Here is a 27,085-nt window from a genome sequence, read left to right as displayed (position 1 = left end):
TCAGCTCCTTAAAGTCACAACTGCTCATCAGAACACCACTGCATCCCGCCATTTAGCCTGGATTCCAAAGCCCGCCTCCTCCTGGGCATTGCCACACATTCCCATGGACAACTCGAAGCAACTGTTAACTCTACGACCTGTTCAGCAGGTCCCCTCATTGCCGCAGAACTGTTAAATCTCTCCCCGGAAGCCTCCATGCCAGGCATACTTACTCCAGCTACCCTTGCCTTTAAGGTAGGCTGTGATGGTTCCTTCCAGACACATAGAAACCTTCTGAGATACCGGAAACCTGAACTTCCTTACAAGTGTCACCCACACCTGTCCCAGGTACGTCCTGACTACAGGGCCCCATGTTCTAGAAGTACTTGGGAGTGCTAATCCTCTAGCAAAATGTGCACTGTTCAATGCTCCTTGGCGCTGTTAGTCTGGTCACCTCCTAAGATATCCGTCTTCCTGGGCCTGAGAACTACCGGAGAAAAGTCACACGATGGCGTCGACTGGTGCTGCTGGAGAGTCATGGTTACAGATTTCAGCTGGGCCTGTAGCAAGGCTCCACAAAATATGAATAAGACATATTCAAAATTCTAGTAAGGTGTTTTGAAGTAAAGGAAAATGTGAATATGTGACTACTGTGTTTACTAGGGTTTGCCATGTTCTAGGGCAGATTCGGAAGTGATTAATACCTAGGCATATCGTGAGAAGTTACTGAGTTTCAAGGGCAAAGAATCCTTGGAAATCCAGGTATAAAAACATTACCTATAAGGAGGCAAAACCATGTTGGCCTTGGCCTTCAGCACAGCAGCGGTGACTGCTAGAAGATGGTGGAGCGCCACCTCAGTGGTTCTCTAGTTTTAGTGGGAATTAGAAGCTTCTGGAGAGCACCACGGACCTTTCCTCCGTACGCTTTCTGATTTAGTATGTCTTGGGTGGACTACCACTTGTTCTCCTCCTGGGAAGTCTGGACTTACACTTTAATGCTGATCAGCAGAGAGAGGAGAAAATACGATGCAAGAACAAGAACAATGTATCCAGTATTCGTTTTGTGTGTTTGAGAGAGCACAATTCTCAAACATGCAAGGGTTCAAGAGAGAACTTGCTAGCCATAGTTGAAGATAAAATCCATCCAATTAAAGGACAGATCCAAACAAAGGACTCAGTGGTGAAGAACCCTGGTCTCAAACTAAGAACTGAACTTACTGCAGAATAAAACAGCTGTGGTTAAAGAAGACAAAGGAAAGACAATGGAAACTGTGCAAATCTCAGCATGAGGGGATGGGAACTTCTGCTCCTCACATCATCCTAGCATCCTCTAGCAGCATCACCACCAGGAACCAAAAATGGTTATACTTTTTCTCATGCCTTCCTATGTGCTGGGCATGGTGCTATAAAAACTATGCATCATCTCCTTAATTCTTACAACCTGGGGCAGGTAACTGTTATTCCCACTTCAACGTAAGTGCACAGAGTAGATATTTTGGCCATGCTCACCCAGTTAATTTGATTGGTCAGAGCCTGAGATACTGTGATGTTAAGATTGGCAGGATTACTGTTTTATGAGAACCCTTTAGTAACTGAGCATTTTACTATTGTCTTAATCAGTAAGCTGTGTCTGAGTATCTTTTGGGGACCTCTTCCTCCTTTCCTCTACCTCTACCACAACCAGCAACTATGTTATGGGGTCTCAAGATATGTTGCTCAGGGAATTCAGGAGAGATGTGGGGAAGGGAGACGTGGTACAAAATCTTCCATTTTGATTTGGACCCTAAAGTACTTTTTTTCAAACTTTCATGTGCATACAATTTACCTGGGGGATCCTGTTACATTGCAGCTGCCAATTCATTAGGACCTTGTGTGGAATTTGAAATTACTTCTAACAAGTTTCCAGGTGAGGCTGCTGGGCTATTTTGAGTAGCAAAGCCCTAAACCACAAACTCCAAACCAGCTTCTCTTGAGAGCTAACTGGTTGGTAGCAGTAGCTCGTGTAGCTATTAATGAAGAGGTACTTTGATTCATATACGGTTTCTTGTGTAAATGCCTTTGGAAACCTAGCAGGGGTGAGGTTTGACACACACACACAGTGATTGGCACAAGTTTCCAACATTTATGAGTTCCTGTTGTTAACGGAAGTAACATGTCTATCATTAACAAGTGAAAATCGAAACAAACCTCTTGCAGTGAGGAGGGAAAAAGTGCTTCATTTCTCTGCCTTTCATGGTAAGGAAGGACAATGTTTAAAGTAATAAGCGGAGGTGAAAATACACACTATTTAAAATTATAATAGCAATTATTACACGAGTGACCTATAACAAGTAATTACAGGTGCAAAGTGGATCACAGCCATATTGGGTGTTCCGGGACAAACATAGCCAAGTAAGCTCTCCTAGTCTAGGGGGGTCAACAGCCCAAACTATTAGGTACTCCTGCCATTAAAAACACACTACCTTGAGGGGTGCCTGGGTGGCTCAGTCGGTGAAGCATCTGTCTTCAGCTCAGGTCATGATCCCAGGGTCTTGGGATCTAGCCCCTCGTAGGGCTCCTTGCTCAGCAGGGAGCCTGCTTCTCCCTCTGCGTCTGCCTGCCACTCCCCCTGCTTGTGCTGTCAAATAAATAAAATCTTAAAAAAAAAAACAACCCAACACACACTACCTTGAGTAGCAGCAAGTTCAGGTGCTTCTTCAACCTAATTCCCTAATACTTCACAAGAGCAGAACCTATTTTTCTCTTGCTCACTATTATATATTCAGTGGTAAACACACTTCCTGGGACATACTCCAGATATTCAACAAATATATATACGCTGAAGAAAATCTTAAAAGAAGACCCAAGACTCAAGAAAGTAATATGTATAAAAATGGCATTTTAAGTCCTAGAAAAAAATGAATGTCTGCTATTCTAACAAATGGACTAGGAATTTAGCTTCCAGCAGTACTAGTAGATGCCATTAAATATTCTGGTAGTTCCATGACATTTATAATCGGATTTAATTTATGTATTTGGCTCTATGGCAGAAACGTTCCATGTTTAACAGAATCTTAGTCATACCCTCTAATGTTTAATGACTAGTCAAATGGGCTTAAAAGTTAGTTTTCTGCTAACTCCTGTCACCTGATTGTTGTTTATTGGTGTGAATTATTCTCTTGCTCCTGTATGCACACTGAGTAAATAGACAAACTTTTCCCAAGAAATCTCCCTTGTACAAATTCCCAAGGGACTCCTTTCGAAGTAAGACTCAGACAATGCAGAAAATGGGTGGATGGTGAGTTTTAGTCTTTGTAAGTGCCTATTAACCAGTGTGTGTCCATCAGAATCAGCTGTTCAATCTGTCTTTACAGATACACAACTATTTGTTTACTGCGCTGCTGTTTATAACAGGAAACACTGAAGAAGTAAATCTACATTATAGGGGGCTAAATTATGGTGTATAATATAATGCAACCATTAAAAGTCAAAATAATGGCATCACATAGTGCACTTGACACAACCAGGCACAATTCTCTAAGGGCTTAGGTATGGTAATAATTTTCATCTTTATAACCAATCTATGAGCTAGGTGCTATCACATTTTACAGATGGGAAAATGAGGAAAATAGCTCCTTAGATCAAACAGTTACACAGCAGAGTTGGGATTCAACCGAGGCCATCCTGCGGAATCCACGCTCGTAGATCCTCTACGGTATACTCTACATCTGCAGCATAGGGAAGTACCTGCATTGGTGGGACAAAAGTCTGATGATTTCAGTGAAAAAGTTTTTGAAATCAGTGAAAACTACAATTACATTTTTCTTTTTTTGAGTATTAAAAATGTTTGCAAGGACAAAACATTAACAGTGGTTTCCACTGAGGAACTGGCTGGGAGTATGGAAGTGGGAATTTATTTCAATTTCCTTACAAGCATGTGTTTTATAATAAATATACAGTATGCCAGTTACACAACCCCTTCCTTCCCCAGCCCTCCCCACCCCCATCATCTATGACACACAAACAAGCACAAAAAAATGCACACATCCCTATGCTATCATATTAGCCAGTAGGTTTGGGGTAGGGCCAAGTATTTTATTTTAAAAAAGGGTTTTAATGGACTCCTGGTTAATCAACATTGTTAAAAAGTTTACTTACCTCTAATTTAGTCTGGATTTATCATAAGACATCATTTCCTCCAACACCACATTTGCACAACTTCATACTTCAGTTTATTTCCATACACTAAAATATTTTATCCACTTAAATGGAAATATTTTAAAACATACATAGCTACATTTTTATGTGCCATTCAACTTCATTTGAATTATTTGATGACTCTAGGCCTTTATGATGATATCCATGCTAAATGTGCTATTCCCTATCCTCTACTGAGGTATACTGCTCCTCAGGTACCCAAGTTGGAAAATTAGATAATGAACCTGGTCAAGCAGTGTATGTAAATTGAGTCAATAAGAGCTTATGTGGAAGAGGACTGGACAGTGTGTAGATTTTTCAAAATCCTTTAATTTGAATGTATGAGATTCTGACAGCTGATGTTTTCAAACGTCTCAGACTGAGTTCAGTGTGACTGTTTTTAATGCAAGAGTTTGACTACCTCAGGTATTCCCTCAGTGCTTTAATTCCTCTATAGTAGTCAGGCCCAGTGGCCCTCCAAAGTATGCCTTTGGTATTTCTGGTAGTGCAGTATCTCTTAAAGCAGCCCATTCTGACATTGGATTAGTATCACACCACTAACTTAAAAAAAAAAAAAAAAAAAAGAATTGTATTATCTTTTTCTGTGTAGATTCCATCCCACTGATCCTAGTTCTTAAAATGTGAATTGTTTGCATAAGTGATCATACAAACCCAACAACCAAGAAACATTAATAATTGTCTTCTGTACTTTACTAAACACTTTGTGTTTAATATATTTTAAATTATAAAGAAATTACAAGGAACTCCTAAAAAATTTAATACAAAAATATTACATGTTAGGACAAATAAGCATTGAGATATGACATTTAAGAAGAAACACGCAGAAAAAGTAGCACAGGGTTAACATTTCATTGTTGACAGAGAGCTTTGGTACAGCAGAGAAAAGCACCATAAATCTACTGTCCATAGTGTCTTTTCCTCCACTGCATTTCGCAAATGAATATACTGGGGAAACAGTAAACTTTCATCTGCTGCTGTGTGTAATAGGTGAGAAATTTGATCTATTGCAAAGTATAAGAACTATGAAATTAAAAATAATCCCTTCCACAACTACTGAAACTGATTTGGTTTTACCTTTAGACGGATTATAATCCTTAGTAGTCCAACACTTTACTTTCTGAAAGTGTAAAATGCAGACTATTATTAATCTATGCCATGCAATAAAAGTTAACCCTTTGAAAATGAAAGACTGTCAGTCAGTCCTAGCAACTGTAAAAACTTATCATTTAATAAAGCATGACAAGTCTATGCCTGTGTTTCCGCTTAAGGAAATGAAAGGGAAAGGCAGAAGACCTGAAGAATGTAAGTTTAAAAAACAAAACAAAAAAACCCCCCAAAACCAAGAAAACAAAAAATGTGCTCAATGATTCTTTGAAAAAATGTCTCTAAGTAACTCTTAAGAGCTGGGATTAATTAAAACCAGAAGGTGCCTGGTATTGTTCTTCAAAGATTATAAGGTTTGTTAGCAACATAAGCAACTAGCTAAGGAAGAAAACTATTAAATTAGAATAGGTTTATATGAAGAAAAAAATGTCACTAAGGAAGTTGAGAGTCCTGCCCTAAAATCTTCAGCAACGTATATATACACACGGTTTTGTGCTCAACTCAAATGAATCTGAGGTCTCTTTTAGTTCACGTGAGAACAATGTCCTTTAAATACAGCATTATTTTCCAAAATAATTCGAAAATGATTGTTACTTCTTAGCTGATTAAATGCTCTATTATTCTTTAATAAAAATAGTAAATAATCCCTTCATTTAAAAAATCTCATCTCCTGTGACAAGTAATAAAATAGTAAAATTTGTAATTTTATCTACGGGCTTACTTTAAAGTATCTATCTTAGAAAACAACACACTTACGGAAAACAGTGGTTTGGGTTCTGATGGCAGTTGTCATAACTGATTAAACACCAGTGTGGGAGAGAATAGACATGCTATATGTCATGAAGGCTAACTCAGAGCAAAAAAAGTTTATTCTACAATAGAACATTGGAGGAGTAAATGCAATTAAAATGTAAACAAGAAATTGTAAACAAGAAATAGCATCCCTCTCTCTTTACTTGACTAGTAAATAGTCTATACAAACTACATAGATATCAAAGGTTTCATATATGTACACAGCCAACATAATATCAAAATATATTTTATTCTGGACCTCTTTCAGATCTGATTCAAATTACAGTTGTCAAAGCAATACAATGCAAAGGGAAACCGCAACAACAACAACAACAACAAAAATGTGCCTAGAAAGGATAAAAGGGTCATTGGGGACAAATCATTGTGATGTGGAACCAAAGTACATCGTGAGTGTAATTAACATGGTCCAGGACAGCAGAGAACATCTGGATCAGTCTTCCTTACACAAGAATCATGAAAACTGAACAAGAACGTTCTTTAACACGTACAAAAAACTGTCATGGGCTGGTTTACACTTTTACAACAGTTTTAAGTTAACTGGATAACTAAAGAAATGATGCAGACATTTTAATCCAGTGCTATAGGTAGGCTCACAGAATTAGACCCAAAGGATTTGCCAAAATCAAAATGAGAACATCATAGCTACAATGTCAAAGTCAGGAAAGGAGAAAATTGCTTCTGTATTTAGGGGTCACAGAGCCACAAAATGCAGTCTGTGTTTGCTTTTAATGAGATGGATAAGTACATCTGACTTAGATACAACATGCAGAATGTTTTCTTGAACTTATGCAGAAACTCCAAAGAAAACATCGTAAAACAGTTTACTAGGAAAGAAAAAGATGCCCTAGTTATTCACCCTGCTTCAACACTGTCAACGTAAAGGCAGAAATAAAAGAATGCTATTAATACTTGAGAACTGATATAAGACATCAAATTTCTAAATCAGTGTATTAAAAAAGTGAACACTTCCTCTTTTTTCTCTCTCTTCTACATTTAACTAGAATCATGTTAAAAAAAATTGATATTGAATGTGATACTTCAGAGCTACTACCGGAAGGAGTTAATTCGTAACTTCCCTACCACCCTCCTTCCATCCCTGCTGATTCAGAAGGAAAAACAAACAAAAACAAACAAAAAAACCAACCAGGGTCTCTTGTAGATTTGCTGCTATTCCCCAAAATGTTGGCATTTGCTGCCATGCCACAATGTTGGTCCACTGAAATAGAATTTCTGTGGAAACAGTCAACAGTAATTCACCAAACGCAAGCACCACCCTTAGCATGTGAGAGTAAATGCAGGTTCTATAGAAATGTACAATGTGCTTAAGTTGATGAAAACGGTTTTGAAGAGAGTAAACAGCACTGCATTTGAGACTTATTTTTCTGCTTACCTAGTAAAATTTAACATTTTTGCTCACATAAGGACAGTCATTTGTGATTCCTTTAAATAGCAAAAATGCATACTCCTCTTCAGGCCTCTATGCAATAATAGTTTACATTACTCTTAACAAAATCATTCTACATAAACAGCTCCTTAAAAATAGTACTCTCTCATTAAATCTAATTTGACAGAAAGAAGTCTAAGGAAAAAAGGAGTGCTTTATAAGTGAAAAAGTACAAATCTTTGGCCTTTCTCTTGACATTTTTATATGTCAAAAAGCAAAAAACCTTCATGTAATTCAATCTAATAATTACTTTTTGCACCATAATTTGTTTTTTACACCACAAAAGGAGGCACTTTCAGTATCTGTAAAAGGTGTTTAATCCTAAAACATACTTACCTAGAGAATTATTAATTAAAACAGAATTCAATATACTCTAAAATCTATTAGGAAATTAAAAGTCACCACTTCTAAAAGTCGTTTGAAAGTCAATGATGGTACCTGATCAGTGACAGAAACGGGGATTGGAACAGATACAAGAACGTATGGGATTTCCTACATGGAGAAGAAAAGAGGCTATTCCTGGATGAGGTGTAAGAGCAACAGCTGCTCTTTCCTTATTCTACCTTAATCAGTGAGTACTCTGTTTATGCAAGTTTTCCTTTCTGTTTTTCCTTGTAAGTTTCGTACAGCGGCTTATACAACGATACACAATGAACACCACGGAAAATCCACTGCAATCAGTTGATCTTCAGGAGTAAGCGCTCAGAAAAAAAAGGAAGGAAAAACGAGCCGAGAACCTCAAATACAGAATTATGCAGGCCGTGAAACGTGGTCTCTTACAGTCAAGCTGCTGCTCACAGCAGAGGCAGTCTTACTGTCGTCCGTGGGGGCAGCATCGTGGCACATCAGCAGGCAGGGATGACGTCAAGGACAGCAGCAAAACAGGCAACTGCATGCGCACAAAGAACCCAAGCCCACAGAACGGGTACCCTCCGGGAAGGTTTGTACTTAAGAGACCCAAGACTTCAGGATAATAGAGCTCTGTGTTTGTAATCTCTCATATGTCCTATTGTGGCTACTATGCTTACGTAAAATAGCTAAAGATTAAAAAAAAAACAACAACAAAAGAAAGGAAGGAAGGAAGGAAGAAAAGGTGACGATACCATCAAAGTGTAGCTGTCTGCTCTGGTAGCTATACTGCAGAACTTCTGGACTACCTCTTAATCAGCTGGGGGGGCGAGTACGAGTAAACTGTCCATATCAAAATACAAAAGTAAAAGTACTATCAGTAATCACCTCTGACTTTCAGATTTAAATTCAGTGCAATTGACAGATGCATCACTAAAGGAAAATGCAGCTTAAACCTACTCAAAACATTTGTGTCTATTCCTGGGAGCACATTTAAAAATTATTGCACAGATTTTTAAATTTTTATTTATTTTTTTTTTTTAAACAACAACAGAGGTCAACCACAGATGTGGACCTCTAGCAATAAAAGCAGGATTTCAAGTGCCAGATACTCAGCATGTTAGGTTTCCTACGTAAGTCACAGGGTAATAGTTCTAAATATCTATAATGTGATCCCAAACCCCAAAACCAGCTGGCACAAAACCATCATGAATGACTGCCTCTCTGCATGGAAGTCTTAAAAAAGATTATTACAGTATCATAGTCCCCACTAACAATAACTGGGGTACATAGAACAATGTATTGTGAAAGTAAGTGTATTTATTCTCTTTATCAATAGCAAATGCTATCCTACCTTAGTAAAACCAAGACTTGCTTCAATCAATGCTGTTTTGTAATGTAGCAAAACAACAAATGCTGAAAATCAAAGCTGCGTTACTTGGGTTAAATCGCTTTCTACTTCCATTTAGAACACAGGTTAAAATTTTAGTAGTAAAGGCCTCAAAACAATTAGTGACGGAAATAGTGTTATAAATTTGCTAAGCTTAATAATAAGCAACTCCTTAATTAAAATCTTTGAGATATAAATTTGACTATTCTCTTCAAAATGGACACTTGTGGATACTTACATTAATCATGACAAACCCCGTTAGTCACACGTACAAACACAGCCCCATGCCATCATTTGCAAATTCTGTGTATTTTAGCTTCTAGTTGCATGAACACAAGAAGAGGTTTGCTCTGATACCTATATCTTTCAGAAAATACTTGATATTATAAACAGAGTAAAACATGATATAGTAGTGATTACTGAGAAAAAAAAAATAGCAGCTTAAATCTATCCGTATTTGAAAAAAATGTAGTCACAAGTACCACGAACGCAGAATAAGAGCAGCAGGGAGCTTAGTGCAATTATACTTTTTTTTTTTTTTTAAATTCTGAATCACTGCTATTTAAAAACACCTTGAAGCAAGTCTTTTGTTTTAAAGATTGTTTTTAAACTAAGGTAGCAAACATTGTGCCATGTAATGGCAGTGTTATATGCCGTTATCTTGCTTTGTATAAAGAAAAACAACATGAGAGATTTTTAATACTGGAGTTTGGTTACATTACATATTTAAGCTTCTACACAGAATGATGGACACTTTGAGAAGCTAATCCTTATCCAGAAACATTTTAATCTCTTAAAAAAACAAAGCAAAACAAATAAACAAACAACAACAAAAAAAACCCCAAACCTACTTTGCTCCTTTTCACAATAGTGCACATTTTAACCATAATTTAGTTATGGCTACAAAACATCAGAAGATTTTTTTTTTATGCATCTTCTCTATGGTATTTAAAAAAAAAAAAATTGTGCCCTTCTAGTCTTTAATTGGCAGAAATATGTCCCAAAAAAGAAACTATTGCATTTAAGCCACATCACCAAAAAAGAACAAAAACAAAAACAAAAAAAACAAAACAAACAAAAAAAACAGAGCATAATATCCTTTTACTGATGTGTCTTACAGATTGACATGACCAAAAGCCATATAGTTTTCATTCAATTTCCAATTCCCCCTTCCACAACATGCACCAACTGAATATATGCTCTGGGAGCCATAAAATGTACCAAACATCTATCTCTTCAAAAGAATGCATTAAAATATTTTTAAGAATTTTTTGTTTAAAAGGTGAAAAAAATATAAACAAGAAACTGATTCACTCCCTTACTTCATGCATCCATAAACTAAAACCAAAAACAAAGTTTAAAAGCAAGAACAAACTACTGCTGCGAGTTTTTGTAAGTCCATTTTCTCTGTACATACAAACTGCTCAACTACCGAAGGGAAAAAAGAATCTAATCCATGGTGTCTTCTGATTCAAAGGGGAGAAACAAGGCTGTCATTAGTATCCAAAAACTGGTACACATATGGGCTGCTCTTATAACGCATATTTCTTTCTCTCTTCTGTTTTTCATATCCAAAACTTCTAAATGCTATTTTAGGGGCACAGCAGATTAGATTCCAGCACTTGGTGAACAGAATTCACAAGCTGTGACAAAATTCTGTCATCTTCAGGGTGCAATTTTGTTTATATACACTGTATGTATATATTTCTTTTAGATTTGGCTGTAGTGGACTGGCCATGGTTCAAGTGGGACTATAGCAGTACATGGGTCAGGGACAGTCATTTTGGCTATGTACACATTCATAGTCGGTCCATGGCTTCCAACTAGTAGCGCTATTTCCGAAGGTCTAATACACAAACCTGTAAGAAATTAAAATAATCAACCAGTGTGTTAAGAATTTCATTGTACATTTTTAGCTTAACGTTTCTATAGTACAGTTTGAAATCTATTTTTACTTTCTAGTTCACAAAACTGGTAAAGCAACAATGATCATGGCACTGGGCACTTAACCAACAGAAATCAGACAAATCGTCTAAGAGATGGAGGAAACCACTATGGGCTAACACTATAAAGAACCATGGCTAAAATTTTGAAGATCTACTCTCTGTTAATTAAAAAATAGAAAAAAATATGCTCAACATGGACCATTTCCTAGCGCTTTTGGGCCTAAATGAAAGCGACCTCAGATTATATTAAGCTACAGCTTCAGAAAACAGCTAATGGCTAACACCCTCTCCATTTTCCCTTTGCCTTCAGAGCTTTGGAAGCCAAAACTAGGATTTCTATAAAGAGTTGGCCAACCTCATCCTGAAAGTCTCTCAGTATCACACATTCCTCAATGCAGGACTCAACTGCCTCTACTCCCCCTGCCCTGGGCCACCAACACTCTTCTGCAAGGAAGACAAGGTAGAAATAGGCATTGAAAATGCAAATCTCTCTCAGCGTGGTATTGTTCTACGCTCAATTTCATTAACAAAGGTTTACATTAAAAATAACCATTTCTTGGTTAGGAAGATACTCTTTTGGCAAACACAGCCTATATTTTGTTTACATTATTTCAATGAAATAAACATGAAAAATATACAACCTCCAGTAAAAAAGATCAATGCCATAATACGTATTTTGAAAAGAAGACTTTTGTAGTCGCAACCACAATAAGCCACATTTATTTACTACGCTTAAACACCCACCCCCTTGGAAACACTTCATTCTACTTACTGAACCATCTGACGCACTGGCTCCAACTTTGTCTCCTGCTGCATTCCAGCAAACTTCAAAAATTCCACCTGTTCCCCTATAGCTGTGAACTAGAGCACCTGTCTAAAAATGAAAACACAGATTCTTAAAAATGGGAACATATATTATTAGAAATCCAAATTATTGAGGTAAAATATTATATGGCATTATTTCTAGCAATCAGAGATGGAATTTAGCTTTGACTCCAAAACAAATTATAAGTTTTCAAACACTAGAAATGCGATGATGATCCTTCTATAAAATGATAAGTAACACTTGCCTGATCTCAACAGATCACACATACACACACACACACTCAGTTTCTCCAGTACTGATAATCATTCTTAGCTATCTCTGGCCTCTTTGATACAGTTAACAATGGAGTCAAACATTCAATGCATGACTTGAAATAAATTGTTGTTGCTGTTGTTGAAGGGTGCATGAGTTTGGCTAACATGTAGAGAGACAAAATGAAGTCAGAATTTCTTTGATAAAATATCCTAAAGAGAAAGTACAATAAACTAGTAAAGACAATTCCAGTGTAAGTCTGTTAGTTACTCTATATTTACTGAGAAGCCCCTAAACTAGAGGAGATAAAAAAAAAAAAAAAGGAAACCAAAATCATTCAGCTACCCACTGAATAATTAAAACTCAGTTAAAAAACATATTCTCCTAGGAAACCAGTCATTAAACAGGGCAAAGATCAGAGGCTCTGCGGTGAGAAACTGGAAAATAATGAAAAATATGCTTCTGGTTTTCTGCCCTGACAGGGCAGAGAAGTTATCTCTCAGCTTTATGATAACCTAAAAAGGTCAAACTAGAGGTAGCAGATCTACCTAAAAACATGGCAGCAAGACATGTACATTGTAAATACCTCCTTGGACAGCCAATCCTAATGTAATTACTAAGCCAGAACTCTCTTTTCCCTTGCCTTCCTCTTCAAAGTCATTCGGCTAATACTGCATAGGTGCACTGCTACAGCTGATCACATCAGAAAGGGCCAACTGTTCTCTTCCCCCTACCTAAAGTTTCTTACAATTTAAAACATGAATGAAGTGTGAGTATAGTGGGTTGTGAGTGTATTTCCATGGTTAATTAGGAGAAAGGAGTGGCACCACAAAATCTAAAATCTGTTGATGTACAGGAAAGTAAAAATCTACAGGACAGTAAGCTCTGGGGTTTAAAAAAACCAACTTTCTTTCCAAAGCACTTACCAATTTCTAAGCTCAAATTAGGCTATAATTGAACCAAAACAGCATGGTCAACAAGCTAGAGCTATAACACTAACAAAAATCAATGGATTAACAGCAGTACTCAAATCTGTATATATATGTTCAGACCAGACTTCAACAACTGACCTGTGAAATGCTTAGGTAACATATCATATGGATGATAATCCAAATGAGGAAAGAAAAAACTAGATTTATATATGACAAAAAGGCAATGACTGCACTAAAAACTCGCTAGATGCATCTTACGATTTTCAAACTTAAAAAAGTAAAATGGTATTTTTTGATAACACAATAGTGATACATCTAAATAGCATGGATAGTTGCTCAAATGCCCCTAAGAGCCTACCAGTATCCTCCATTAGAATCCTACATTTCTATACCCAAACGGAGTAAATAAGTGACTGAAAATGTATACAACAGGCAGATTATCTATAGATTATATTTAGAAAGTCTCTGCTATTCAATCATAACAAAAAGATTAAAGGGAAGTCAAGGGGAAACCTAAACTATTAAAACTAGTAAGAAAGCTCAGAGAGGTGGATGGACTCAGTTTCAATATGCCAAAATTTGTAATGTTCCAAACACAACCAACAACCAGTAAGTAAAAGGGATGTATTTTTAAAAAGACGTCATTCATGGCTAACAATAATATCCGTAAGGCACTTCAGAATAAATTAAGAAAAAAGATCTTCATAAAGAAATTATAAAACTTTAATGAAGGGAGAAAAAAGACTTAATGAGGGGGGATCTATAAAGTTAGTTATTAAAACTATGCTAATGATGCAGGTATATACAAATGTCTATCAATGCGGTACAAGAGAATCCATAAATAAACCACAATAAGAACGTGGTATATGAAAGAAGTGGCATTATGAGACAGCAAAGGGGTAAATAGTGTTGAAACAACTGGCTATCCATTAGAAATATAAAATTAGACCTCTACCTCAGATTATACATATAAAAATCAATTCCAAGGGGGTTAAAAATATAAATTAAAAAATAAAACTGAGTATAAAAATGACAACGTTAAAACTTCTATTCACAAAAAATGTCAGGAAGAATGAAAGAGAAGTTAATAGTTACTTGTAGGGGATCAAGAAGAAAATGGGAGCTCTAAGACTTCCCAGTGGATACCTTTTCAGTGTTTAGGGGGGACCATTTGAATGATACTTGAAAATGATGCTTTATGCAGAACAGTCTGACCAACTATGATGATCAGCTACACAAAAAGAAAGAGCTCACAGTAACTGATTATGGGTGTACTACGACCACCTAAGAAGTGATCACTGATGGGGCAGGGGAGTCAAGCGACTGCTACTAAAAAAACAGTACGTGGAGCATAAACACTAAAAAGGTTGAGAAGATGAAACAAATTACAGCAACTGGCTGTCTTCTGCATTTTTAGGAAAGGATCTCTCTATACTACTGTCCCTACAAAGGTAATATAGTTTTAAGTTTATTCCTGATAAATCACTGTGTTCAGCCATAAAATCTTGTCCTTTAGTACATTTTATTAATTGCTCATATATAGCTCCTTCAAAAACAAGTCTTTCAGAAAAATAAAGAAACTATATCATTTATCTAAACATGCATCTTAAACTCTCACATTTTAGGTCAGCAAACTTGAAAAAAAAATAAAACAAGAATCTAAATTTATTTGTAAATTCTGGTCTACATTAGGAAAATATTAACTTCAACTGGCTTCAGTCTTTGTAAATTAAAAAAAAGTACTCATTTAAAAACTAAGGATTGAACTAATGTCATAAAAGGAATGACAACCAAAAGAGAAAAGAGAATTTATATAGGCAAGTGCTTCTCAGTAACTATGAAAGCAGGTGATGATTTAAATAACTGAGACATACCTGTGTGTTCCAGATGTGCACACATTTATCAAAAGAACCACTTGCCAGGTACCTGCCATCAGGACTGAAAGCCACACTGTACACAGGCTCTTGGTGTTTTGTCAAAGTATGGATGCAAATTCCTCGGTCTACGTCCCATAATCTAACAGTAGAATCGAAGGATGCACTGACAAAGGAGGCAACAAAATTGACTTTATAAGTAATGAAATATCTCCCATGCCCCACCCCCAATCTATAATGTTCAGCCATTTCTAGTAGCTAGCCACAAATTCCTTATGAGACGCAGATTGGGCTGTTAGGAAGCAAGTGTTCTGGAAGCAAAGCTATATAGGAGAAAAGGAACTTTAAGGGCATCTCCGAGTCCCTGAATTGAAAAAACAAAATGAGCTAAATTCACTGCATTCCTTTGCTCTTTAAATAATTCTTTTATATTGACTGATCCATGGTTCTGAACAATGTATTGACTATATTTTTATTTTTTTTTTAATGCTGAAGAAACTTTATTGCACTATGCCTCAATTACTTGAGTTTTAATCAATATCTGATATCATCAGTAAATATTTGCTAACTCCAGATATAAAAATCCATTATGGCCTGAAATAAGAATAAAACTCCAAGTTTAAATGTTCCCATCAAAAAAACAATCTTTGCAGGATACATTCCCATTTCATGGAATCTTTCCTAACTCTGTCGTATTTATTAGAAGCTTTTTGTGTGGAAGACTCATAAAAGGAAGAGTGAAACATAAATATTACCTTGCTAACATAAGGTTGGCATTTGGATTATTTGTCCCTGGCCCTGTTGGACTCCATTTGATAGTATAAATTTCTTTATTATGTGCTTGCAAATCATGGACACAATTGTCTTGTTTCATACTCCATATCTGAGCAAAAAAGAAAAACATATGTAATTATATTTTCCCATACAAAGGATACATTTAAAAATACTACTGGGCCAATCTGAAATATCAGCAGTATAACCAGAATGATGATTACAGATCAAGGGAATATTTGCAAAGAAATTAAAATGTAGAATATATTTAATATTTATCTCTCTTTTAAAAATGACAAATTAGCTTGAAGTCCTTTCCAAATGTTCACTATTCTGAGGCTTCAAGATTGAATTAGCTGTAGTTCTAAGATTAACTCTGAGAGCTTCAGATGGTACAAACTTTAACATTAGTAAATCCCTTGGGTAATGATCCTAAAATGTTTAAGGCTTTAGTTTTAACACTGTCCCTTAAATAAAAGATGTAGATTACAAATTCTTCTTAGGATTTAGAATCAGAAAATATTTTGTAACAGAGAAAGGCAAATAGATAAGCAACGTGCAAATAATATATTCCTGTATGACACTAAAACAGAGGCAACAAAAACAAAACCAAAAAGCCAAATGGGACTATATAAAATTAAAAAGCCTCTGCACAGCAAAGGGAACAATAAAGAGATAAATGACAGAATGGGAGAAAAAATATGCAAACCATGTATCTATAAATAAAGGGTTAATTTTGAAAATATATGAGGAACTCCCACAACTCAATAGCAAAAACCCTAATAATCCAATTTAAAAATGGGCAAATGACTTGAACAGACCCTTCTTATAAGAAGATATACAAACGGCCAATAGGTATATGAAAAGATGCTCAATGTCACTAGCCATAAGGTAAATGCAAATAAAAACTACAGATATCATTTCACATCTATTAGGATTTTATTATAAAATAAAAAAGACAATAAATGTTGACAAGGACGTGGAGAAATTAGACCACTTGTAGTACACTGTTGGCGGGAATGCAAAATGATAGGTGCTATGAAAAACAGTAGGGAGGATATTCAAAAAAATAAAAACAGAACTTTCATATTATCCAGCAATCCCACCTCTGCGTATTTATCCAAAAGAACTGAATTCAGGGTCTTAAAAATATATTTGCACTCCCTGTTCATTGCAGCATTAGTCACAAAAGTTAAGATATGGAAACAACCCAAGTGTCCATCAATGGATGAATGGATAAAGAAAATGTGGTATTATATACAATGGAGTATTTATCATTCAGCCTTAAAAAAAAAAGGAATTCCTGAACTTAAGGACAAATACTGCATGGTTCCATTTATATGCGGTATCTAGAAGAGTCAAATTCACGGAAGCCAAGAAAAGAATGGTAGCTGCCAGAGGCTGAGGGGAAGAGGAGAGGGGGACCAGCTAAAACGACAAGTGTAAATTTCAGCTCTACAAATCTACAATATTGTGCCCATAGATAACGATACTGTGCCGTACACTTAAAAGCCTGATTAAAAAGATCTCATGTTAAGTTTTGTTACCATAATAAAAGTTTAGAAAATGACTCATACAGAACCAACCATGAAAAATAACAAAGCAATAAGGTTAAAATGATGAGTAGAGAATAATTAGCCTTGCTTGAGTTGAAAACCTATGTGTACAGAGGTAAAGAAACCTACACTGAGAGTACTTCTGGCAAAATCATTCAGTAAAGACATGGGAGTAAATCTTGCCAAACACAAACACACATAAAAACCCAACTGCCAACAACAACAAAAAGAGCTCACAAAAATTAGGTGTGTTTCACATGTCTGCAATGTACCTAATAAGAGATAATGAAGCAAACCCATAATGTTTTTGGATCCTAGACATTTATAATTCCATGTAAATAAGCCCCCAAAATATGTTTCAAAACTTATTTCATTTGACCTTTCAATAGCATTGCCACTGTTAACCACTCCTATCCATCACCCTCCCTTGAAACATTCTTCTCTGAATACTCTCCATCCCTTTGGGTCATTCCTCCTCAGTTTCCTTTTGGAAGCTTGTTCCTCTTGAGCTGGTAATTATTGGGAGTTAAGTTCTTAAGACTTTCTATTTCTAAGGTTCCCCTCATTCCTTACTCTGTCCTTTCTCCCTACACAACTTCATCCAAGTCTGTGGCTCTGAATGACCATCCACCTGCAGAGAAGTCCCAAATGTTTATGCCAAGGGTAGAGTTCTTCTTGGAGCACCAGGCCCACCCAGCACCTCCACCTGCCTGGCTCAAATCACTGTTCAGGTTTTGCATGATCTTCTGACTCCTGTTCCTTGTTCTCAGAATTTGGCTCCACTACACAATATCGACCCATCTCGTTTCTCCTTTAAAACTCTGACCTTTCATTATTGTTAGGACAAAAAGCTAACACTTTCTAGTCCAAACTTCTCTAACTGCTCAGTAGACTCCCCAGCCACTGGCCTTTCAACTCCACATACATGCCATACTCTGTTCCACAAGGCTTTCATTTTATGACTGCAATGCACGTGCATGCAAAGTAAACTCAGACAAAAGCATTAAGAAAAGCCTTTTTACTATCAACGTCTGCAAGGGAGCCCAGGCTTGAGAAAACTGTATGACTAAAAACACAGCAGGTATTTAAGGGAAAAATCCCACCAGGTTACCAAGATTACATTTAGTCTGTTCACAGGAGGAAAAGCAGTTTTCCCTCATGATTCCTCCATCTTAAGGGTCACCACATCCGCAGTCGTGGGCATTGCAGAGTCAAGGATAAAATTATTTTCAGGAGAGTTACTATGTTGCAGGAAAGGGCTCAAAGCTTCATTAATACTGGAGATTTGTATTAGGTTGTTCTTTACCTCAAAATGCTTTTTTTCTCTAAATGTGATGTGCACAGGTGCAAGGTGTTAGTTTTGCTTTTAGTCACACTGACAAGAAAAACATAAACCCATGTCGAGCTGCCGATGCTGGCATGTCAGCAAGGCTCACTCACCAACTAAGCATTCTCTGCTATAAGATCAGCTTCCCAGCAAGGATGATATACATTCACACCACAAAATCAAATTTATACAGTTCACAGAATTTCAGCAAAATCCACGAATGCTACAAAGATCTGTTACTTATTAGTCAAATTTTTACATGTGCAAATAAACTTTAATTGCACCAGTATATGACCTTCTAGAAGTGAAGACAAGACAGCAGGTTTCTTAGCACCACAATTCCTATCAAACACTCTTCTAAGTAGAATTTATTTGCTATATTTAAACACTTGAAATACTTTACAAAATAAAATATAAAAAACAATGATTCACTATTAAAAAGTAGAGTTAAATCCTGACCCAGGTTTAAGCATTCAAGGAACTATAAGAGACATTCTAAATGATCTAAAAATGGCCAGAGCACCCATTCTTGGTGACACCTCCACTGCATGTCTCCCCACTATTCGAATTACCTTCAAAGTCATGTCATCAGAACAGGAGGCCAGAAGATTGCCAGTTGGGTCCCATTTGATAGCATTTACTTCATTCTAAAAATAACAGTAAATATTCACATTTTCATTTTATAGACTGGATTGCTCTTTGGATCTTAAACATACATACTTCAAAACCACTCTGTAGTATTACTTACTCATCATAACCACTTTAAAAGGGGGGGGGGAAGGCTACTCACCGTGTGTCCCTGGAATGTTTTAATAGGTCTGTCTTGTCCTAATTTACAGACATGAATGCACATATCTGTACTACAAGAAGCAAAGGTGTTGTTGCTCTGCCAATCAACATCCAGTGCTGGTGCTGAAAAGGAAAAAGGGCTAGGTTTGCATTCATTCCACATGTACTGAAAGCTAGGAGCTTTAGTTTTAAACCACGCTCTGATGTTAAGTGTGGTAACGGGAACCTAAGCATTTTACTTTATAATTTTTAGAATTTTTAAAAATGAAGGCATCTAAATATCACAAATATTAAATTCCCGTTCAGTTGTCTCTATGTGAGACACAGCCTAACAGAAAGTAACACAGGTGACTAGGCTTCCTGAGAGCTTCCTCTATGAATGACTAGCACTGCATTCTTGGTATCGCATTTGTAAACCCTTAAAAGTGATGTTATACTTCCTTTTATTTCTAAAATTCTCTTGAGTGTCAATGGACAAGGGAGCTTGGTTCTGCCACTCCCTAACCATTGGGCCCCAAGCAAGTCATTTAACCTCTCATGCTATTTTCCTCATCTAAAAAAAGGGGATAAAACCTTTAAGCTTAATACACAAGGATACTGTGAAGATCAAGTGAGATGGTGCATGTGAAAAGGACTTTGTAAATGACAAGTTAGACAAATGTTATGCTGAATAATTTCCAATCCACCCATCTGATAAGTGGAATATTGCAGATGATCGCAAATACATTTTCTTCTGATTCTTGTCAAATATCACTTAAAACCTACGTCACTGAATTTAAAACCTCAGACACCCAAAAGCTGGCTATTAATAGTTACTTTAGCTCTGGTATGACTGGAGAGTCTTTCTTTTCATCTCCCCCTGCCGCAAGGTGCAAAGGCTCTCTAATTAGTAATGCAGATTAACACAGTGGCAGCAAGTAACTGGGTGAGGCAACAGAGCACACAGCACTGGATTTAGAGCAGTGTGGACGCGACGGCCCATTAGCCAAGGGTAGTTTTTGCGTTTCATTTGGCTGGGGGTGAGGATCAAAAGACGACACAGGATCAAAAGAAGACCTATGAATGTGAACATCATACAAAACTCAGATTTTAGTGTCCTTATAATAAAATTTCATTAAAACCTAGACAAGTTCGTTCGGTTACGTATCATGGCTGCTTTGCACTACAAGGGCAGACCAAACTGGCTCCAACAGAGATCCTGCAGCTTATCAAGCCGAAAAATGGACGTTCTAGCCCTCTGCAGAACAAGGTTACCATTCAGAGCAAACACTAAGAGACAAGGGGGAGACAGGAAATTAAAGTAAACCTGTATATTCCCATTATTAGAGATATAAAGCATTCAATGAAGGAGGTCAGAACTTGTGTGTATGGGAAAGAAAAAACAAACCACTTCCTCATTGTTATGTATCCATCATAGTAACTGGCTGTTTTCACACTGAGCATATTACAAATAGGTATTCTGAGCACCGTTAGACTGATAAGCCAAGCGAGCAGAGTGAGGAGCAGGCTGTATTCTACTACCTTCATAGGCAACAGGCCTTCAGAAGTGTCTGCACGCTCCCTCCTTTGCAGACCCTCTTTACCTGTGCTCTGTGACCGATTCCCAGTTTCTGAGTGTTTTGGTGCTAAGGGCTCCCAGGGTAAACTTCTTCAGAGAATTGCCTTGTTCTGCTGCTGTCTCCAACACCGCCACCTCCCCCACCCCGGCCAAAAATGGCTAGTACCCAATGGCTGGTGGTATGTAGTTGGGTTTGGGGGAAAGAGGGGGAGATTCAAAAATCTAGCGTGTGGTTCAAGATGAGAAAAACTCCAACGTGTAATAAACACTCCAAAGCCCTGCCTGGATCAGGTTGAGGCTGGGCCCTCTTCTCCATCCTAATCCCTACAATTCCTCACTTGTTTCTCCTGAGAGTGTTTCCTTAATAAATCACGTCACTCAAATGCTTGGCTCCAGGTCTGCTTCTGGGAGTATCCAACTTAAATCAGCCAGTAAACAAAAGCACAGGCCAACTTTGATGAGCATTATGTATGAACTCTACTGCTGTGTGTACACATCGCATCACCTTAGATGCATGTCGATGACTGTCCTGTTCATTGTCTGCTTGTTCTCAGGGCCGTTCCTTACCACACTCTGTCCTGCTATGCTCTACACACAGTGGGTGGACTCCTGCAAATTACATATCCCAGGTTCCTGTGCCTACTGGTTTCCAGATGGATTCATACAGTGGGAGACACTGTCGAGAGCCCAAGGCCAAGAGAAACAGAGAAGACAGGCAATTTTGCTCTCATCTCTCTTTTAAGGCTGGGTGTCTGGCAGTGGCAACAGTTACTCCAAGGTGCCTGTTCTTGCCAGGCAGTTCTTGTTTCTCCCCTTCTAATTCCCACTGGCCAGAGGGATCCTGCCTTCTCTATAGTCTTAGGTTTTCTGCAGTTCTTACACTCCGGGGTACCTCACAGTCCTCTGGTTTTCGTTCTTTCAACACTTCTGCAACTATTTCCTTGTACTAAGTTCCCCTTCTTGGACGACCTGTTTTAGATTCTGTTTTTGTGCCTGGAATCTGACTCAATACCTACTACACTTTCATTTTGACATTAAATACTATTACATAAGATATCATTCCAAAAATAATTTTTATAAAATGTTTCTTTGATAAATAAATGGTTCTAGTCTTAGGTGGTGGGGGAAAAAGCCTGAAAAATCTAATAAACTTAGAAAACAATTGAAAGTATAATAAAATGCTACAAAGAATGCCAAGAATCTGTCATGATGCATCAGGATGTTAATGTGATGCAGAGCTGTCTGCAAAACAGGAGATGGGAGGCTGAGAAAGTAAGAAGTGGCATTCAAACAAATACACCATTAGGTTCAGAACAAAACAAAACCGTAGGACCAAGTAAAGCTAACTGGGGGAAGTTGGGGAATGCTGCAACATGAGTTGTATGATTTATGCTTTGTGATACACCTGGCTCATAAAATACAAGGGTTACAAAATTGGTGTAATCTAAGAATACCTGCGTCCTTACTTTTTGCTTACTCCTAAAATAAAAAGAGTCCAGGTGATGCAAATTCTTTAGGAAAGAAATACATCTCTATGGGCTGGCTCAGTTGGAAGAGCACAAGACTCTTGATCTTGGGGTTCTGAGTTCAAGCCCCAAGATGGATGTAGAGATTACTTAATAAATAAACTTAAAAAAAAAAGAAAAAGAAATACATCTCACAACAAAATGCACTTTTATGTAAGTGATATGTAAGAGGTGTGTTCGCTATTACTGATCTCATTTATACACGATAAAAAAAGACTAAAAAAAGTTAATTTGCCTAGGGTTACACAATCTTTTAAAATCTTGGAGCTAAGATTAAAATTTTTGTGTCCTACTATTTTTGATATATTTTTGTTACCCCCTCCATCCTTCATAATTTAAAAAGGTAACAAATGAACCGAACCTATGCAGTAAGGAGAGAAAGACATTTATTACTCATCTGCATTTTTTTGGAAACCACTTTACTGAAATATAAATCACATACTATAAAATTCGTCCATTTAAAGTGTACACTTCAACGGGTTTGGGCATATTTTATTATTAATTTTTAAATACTGTGGTCATATATAACATAAAATGTCGTTTTATTAAGTGTACAATCAGTGGTATTAATTATGCAACCATCACTATTTTCACACTTTTTCATCACCCCAAACAGAAACTCTGCAGCCATTAAGCAATAACTCCCCATTTCCCCCTTCCCCCACTCCTGAGAACCTCTAATCTTTACTTTGTCTCTACGAATGTGCCTGTTCTAGATAGTTAATAAGTAAAAGTATACTATTTATTTGTCCCATTGTGTCTGCTTTATTTCACTTAGCATAATGAATACAAGGTTCACTAATGTTGCAGCATGTGTCAGAACTTCATTCCTCTTCATGCCTGGATAATAATCCACTGTACGTGTAGACCACATTTTGTTTATCCATTTGTCCATTGATGGACACTGGGCTGTTTCCCCCTTTTGGCCACTGTGCATAATGCTGCTATGAACATTGACAAGAATCTGTTCAAGTCCCTGCTTTCAAGTCTTTGGGATGTATACCTACGTGTAGAATTGCTGGATCATAATATGGTAATTCTATGGTTAGCTTTTTGAGGACCTGTCCTACTGTTTTTCCACAGTGAGTGACTGTACCATTTTACAAACCTACTAACGAAGTATAGGGCCTAATTTCTCCATATCCTCATGAACATTACTTCTTCTAGCCATACAAATGGGTATGAAATGGCCACTTATTGTAACTCATCTGTAATCATGATTTATGCTTTATGCAAGAGTGTATATGGGAGACAATTTAGCACAGCAATTAAAATATAGTAATTTAAAAAGCATGGTAGACTTCCATTTCTGGTCAAGATGGAGTAGTAGGGACCAAATTTACCTCCTGCCGAAAAAAAAACAAGAAAACTTACAAAATATATGAGATAATAATTCAAGACAGTAGACACCAGGCAATAAAAGACAGCGGTTCCTGAGAAAATGGGAACCAACCATCAATGTGCCCTTTTACAACTGCCCAAGCTTACAATCTGGGGGGAAAAAAAGTCCAGGTCTTGGCATAGGGAAGAGGAATCTCTAGGCAGAGATCAATAAATTTCCTGAATGAAGAGACAAAGCTGAGAATCTAGGGAGACTAAGGCAGCTGGAATTTATAAGACAGATTACTGGAAAAGAGAGAGCTAGAGAGCTACGCAGAGAGACATGTCACTTAGTAGTAATTAGAAGTAAATTTATAGCACTAAATATCCATATTAGAAAAGCAGAAAGGTCTCAAATCAGTGACCTCAACTTCCACATTAAGCAAATAGAAAACAAGAGCAAATTAGATTGACACTGAAAGCATGATACATAAAAGAACAAATAAATAATTTATGGAACTCATCAACATTAATAACTCCTGATCTTCGAGAGATACTGTTGGTTTGTTTTCTTTGAAATAGAGTTGACACAGAGGGATACTGTTAAAACAATGCAAAGACGAGCCAGAGACTATAAGACAGCATTTGTAAATACCTAATTAACTTGTATCCGGAATACATAAAGAACAGAAGAAAACAGTAAATTAAAGATCCAAAGATCTGATCAGATATTTCACCAAGTAAAATCTACAGCACGTGACAGGATACTCTAACGTCACTGGTTATTAGGAAATGCAAATTAAACCACAATGGGGTATTAATACCCACTTATTAGAGTGGCTCCAGTTAAGGACACTGACTTATCAAGTGACTTATCAAGTGCTGGCAAGGACATGGAGGGACTAGAATATCCACTGTTGCTGAAAATGTCCATCAGTATGGAAAATGTAAGCTTTGGAAAAACAGTTCAGCAGTTTATTAACAAGTTAAACATATACCTCCCATGTAATCTAGCTATTCTATTCTTAGACATTTGCACGGGAGAAATGAAAGTACAAGTCCACGCAAAGACTTATACATAAATATTGATAGCAGTTTTATTTATAATAGCCCAAAAAAATGGAAACAACCCAAATTTGCTTTAACAGGTGAATGGATAAACAAACTGTGGTGTATCCACACAATGAAATACTACTCAACAATTGAAGCAAATGCAAAATAATTTCTCAGAGTGAAAGAAGCCAGACCAAAAAAGTATGATTCCATTTACATAATGTAAACTAATTTCTGGTGTGGAAAGACCATGGGTGGCTGTCTAGGGATGAAGGGGAGAGATCACAAAGGGGCAGGAGGAAACTTCTGAAGCTAGCAGGTGTATTCGTTGTCTGCAGTGTGGTGATAGTTTTGATGGTATATACATGTCAAAACATACCAATTTGTACAATTTAAACAGGTATAGCCCATTTTATGACAATTATACTTCAATAAAGCTGTTTTAAAAAAACAAAAAGCATGGCAAGAAAGAATATCCTGGGTGGAAAAAAAAGCTTATTTACTTGTAAAATTACTTCAATACCATCGACCTCATCAGGTTGTAGTCAGGACTAAATGGGATCATGTATACAAAGAGCACCATCTCTTACACAAAGGTGGTTTCCGTTACATAGCTAACTTATTTCGAATTTGCATTACTCCTAGCAGTTAGGAGAAACTTTTGGGTGGAAGAGCCAGAAGCCTAAGAGAAATCTATCTGGGTAAGGACTAGAAACAAAGGTGGAAGTAAAACAGGTCAGCTAATGTGTAAATGCTTATTAACGTGGTAAGCCTTAATCAAGCTGAACTGTTTAACAAGATGCTTGCACAATTATGTTACCCAGACACTACACAGTAGTCATTTTGTACCTTATCTGGCTTGTTTATTCACACTAAATAGAAAAAGACAAAAAGCCAGAATGTCAGAAGTTGTTTCAATTTTAAAGGTGATGCTGTGCCACTGGCTATTTGTGAAAAAGGATGTTACCAAAAATTTGAAAATAACCAGTTAAATTTAGTCAGCTTTCAAATCAAAACTCTTCCCAACTGTAACAAAATCTTTAAAGAAGCAGTGAAATCAAGTAGTCCTACTGTTCTAACTTAGCTGACTCCTGAGCAGCACAGGGGTTAGGCCCTCTCACCCCTGAAATCCCGCACTGAACTTCTGATTCCCCCAAAACTTAACTAGTAATAGCTTATTGTTGACTGAAAGCCTTACCATGAACAGAAACACTCGATTAACACAAATTTTGTATGTTATATGAATTTTATACTGTATTCATATAATAAAGTAAGCTACAGAAAATAATAAAAAAGAAAATAAATTTACAGTATTGCAGTTGTATTTATTGAAAAAAAAAGCCACATATGTAAGTGGACCTGCACAGTTCAAACCTGTGTTGTTCAAGGGTCAACTGCAGTTATTAGGCATCTTGTTCTAGTTTAATAATGATCAACAGGAAACTCCCTGAGAACAGCCTGAGAAGAGAGCAGGTACTAAAATCCAGCTGTCTCTACCCATCAGGTTGTATAGTGCATGCATGGCTCTGTATCAAGGATAAAGGAGCACACTACTGGGAGGGGGGCAGAATTATTGTATTTAAGTATCAAATTATTTTTTAAAAGAGAAATCCATTTAAAGTACCAAAGTTCCAACAATGCTGGGAAAGCCTATTTTTTTAAGTTCATGTGCACAGGAGGACTGATTTAGAAACAGGAGTCCAAAATGAGAAATAACACCTAAATCTGTATGAGTTTATAAAGTTGTATTATATACATTAGTTTTATCCTAACAAATAGGTATAATTATTATCCTTCATTTATAGAGAAAATGAGGCTCAGAAAGGTTAAATGACTTGCTCAGTCTTAAAGCTTGTTAAGTGGGGTGGAATTGCCATTCAAACTTACCTGATTCAAAGATCTATGTTCCTACCATTAGATAATACCAACCTAATTGCACTAGGCTGCAAATGATTTTTTAATGGTACATTTCACAGAAAACGTTTGATGATCCCCTGACAATTAACAATCTGAAAGTCATGGAACATCAACTCCTCAAAGGATTAGTAACAAGACCGATATTTGATATTTCAAGATTTTA

At 36.9% G+C, this 27,085-nt stretch overlaps 1 protein-coding gene across 7 annotated transcripts in view; it reads right to left on the bottom strand.

Moving 5' to 3' along the window:
- Positions 1-6,303: 6,303 nt before the first annotated feature.
- Positions 6,304-27,085, bottom strand: part of TBL1XR1 (TBL1X/Y related 1) — a 180,988-nt gene continuing 160,206 nt past the window's right edge. For all 7 annotated transcript variants that reach the window (XM_078069013.1, XM_078069033.1, XM_078069021.1 and 4 more), the window contains 6 exons: positions 19,550-19,671; positions 19,332-19,406; positions 15,861-15,988; positions 15,106-15,271; positions 11,994-12,095; positions 6,304-11,134 (listed from right to left, as the gene is read on the bottom strand). In XM_078069013.1, the coding sequence (XP_077925139.1) occupies positions 11,108-11,134; positions 11,994-12,095; positions 15,106-15,271; positions 15,861-15,988; positions 19,332-19,406; positions 19,550-19,671 (620 nt within the window). In that variant the 3' untranslated portion in view covers positions 6,304-11,107. The remainder of the gene's footprint in view (positions 11,135-11,993; positions 12,096-15,105; positions 15,272-15,860; positions 15,989-19,331; positions 19,407-19,549; positions 19,672-27,085) is intronic.

Source organism: Halichoerus grypus, chromosome 1, assembly GCF_964656455.1.
Source record: "Halichoerus grypus chromosome 1, mHalGry1.hap1.1, whole genome shotgun sequence".
Lineage (NCBI taxonomy): Eukaryota > Metazoa > Chordata > Mammalia > Carnivora > Phocidae > Halichoerus > Halichoerus grypus.
This window is presented reverse-complemented; position numbering and strand designations above follow the sequence as displayed.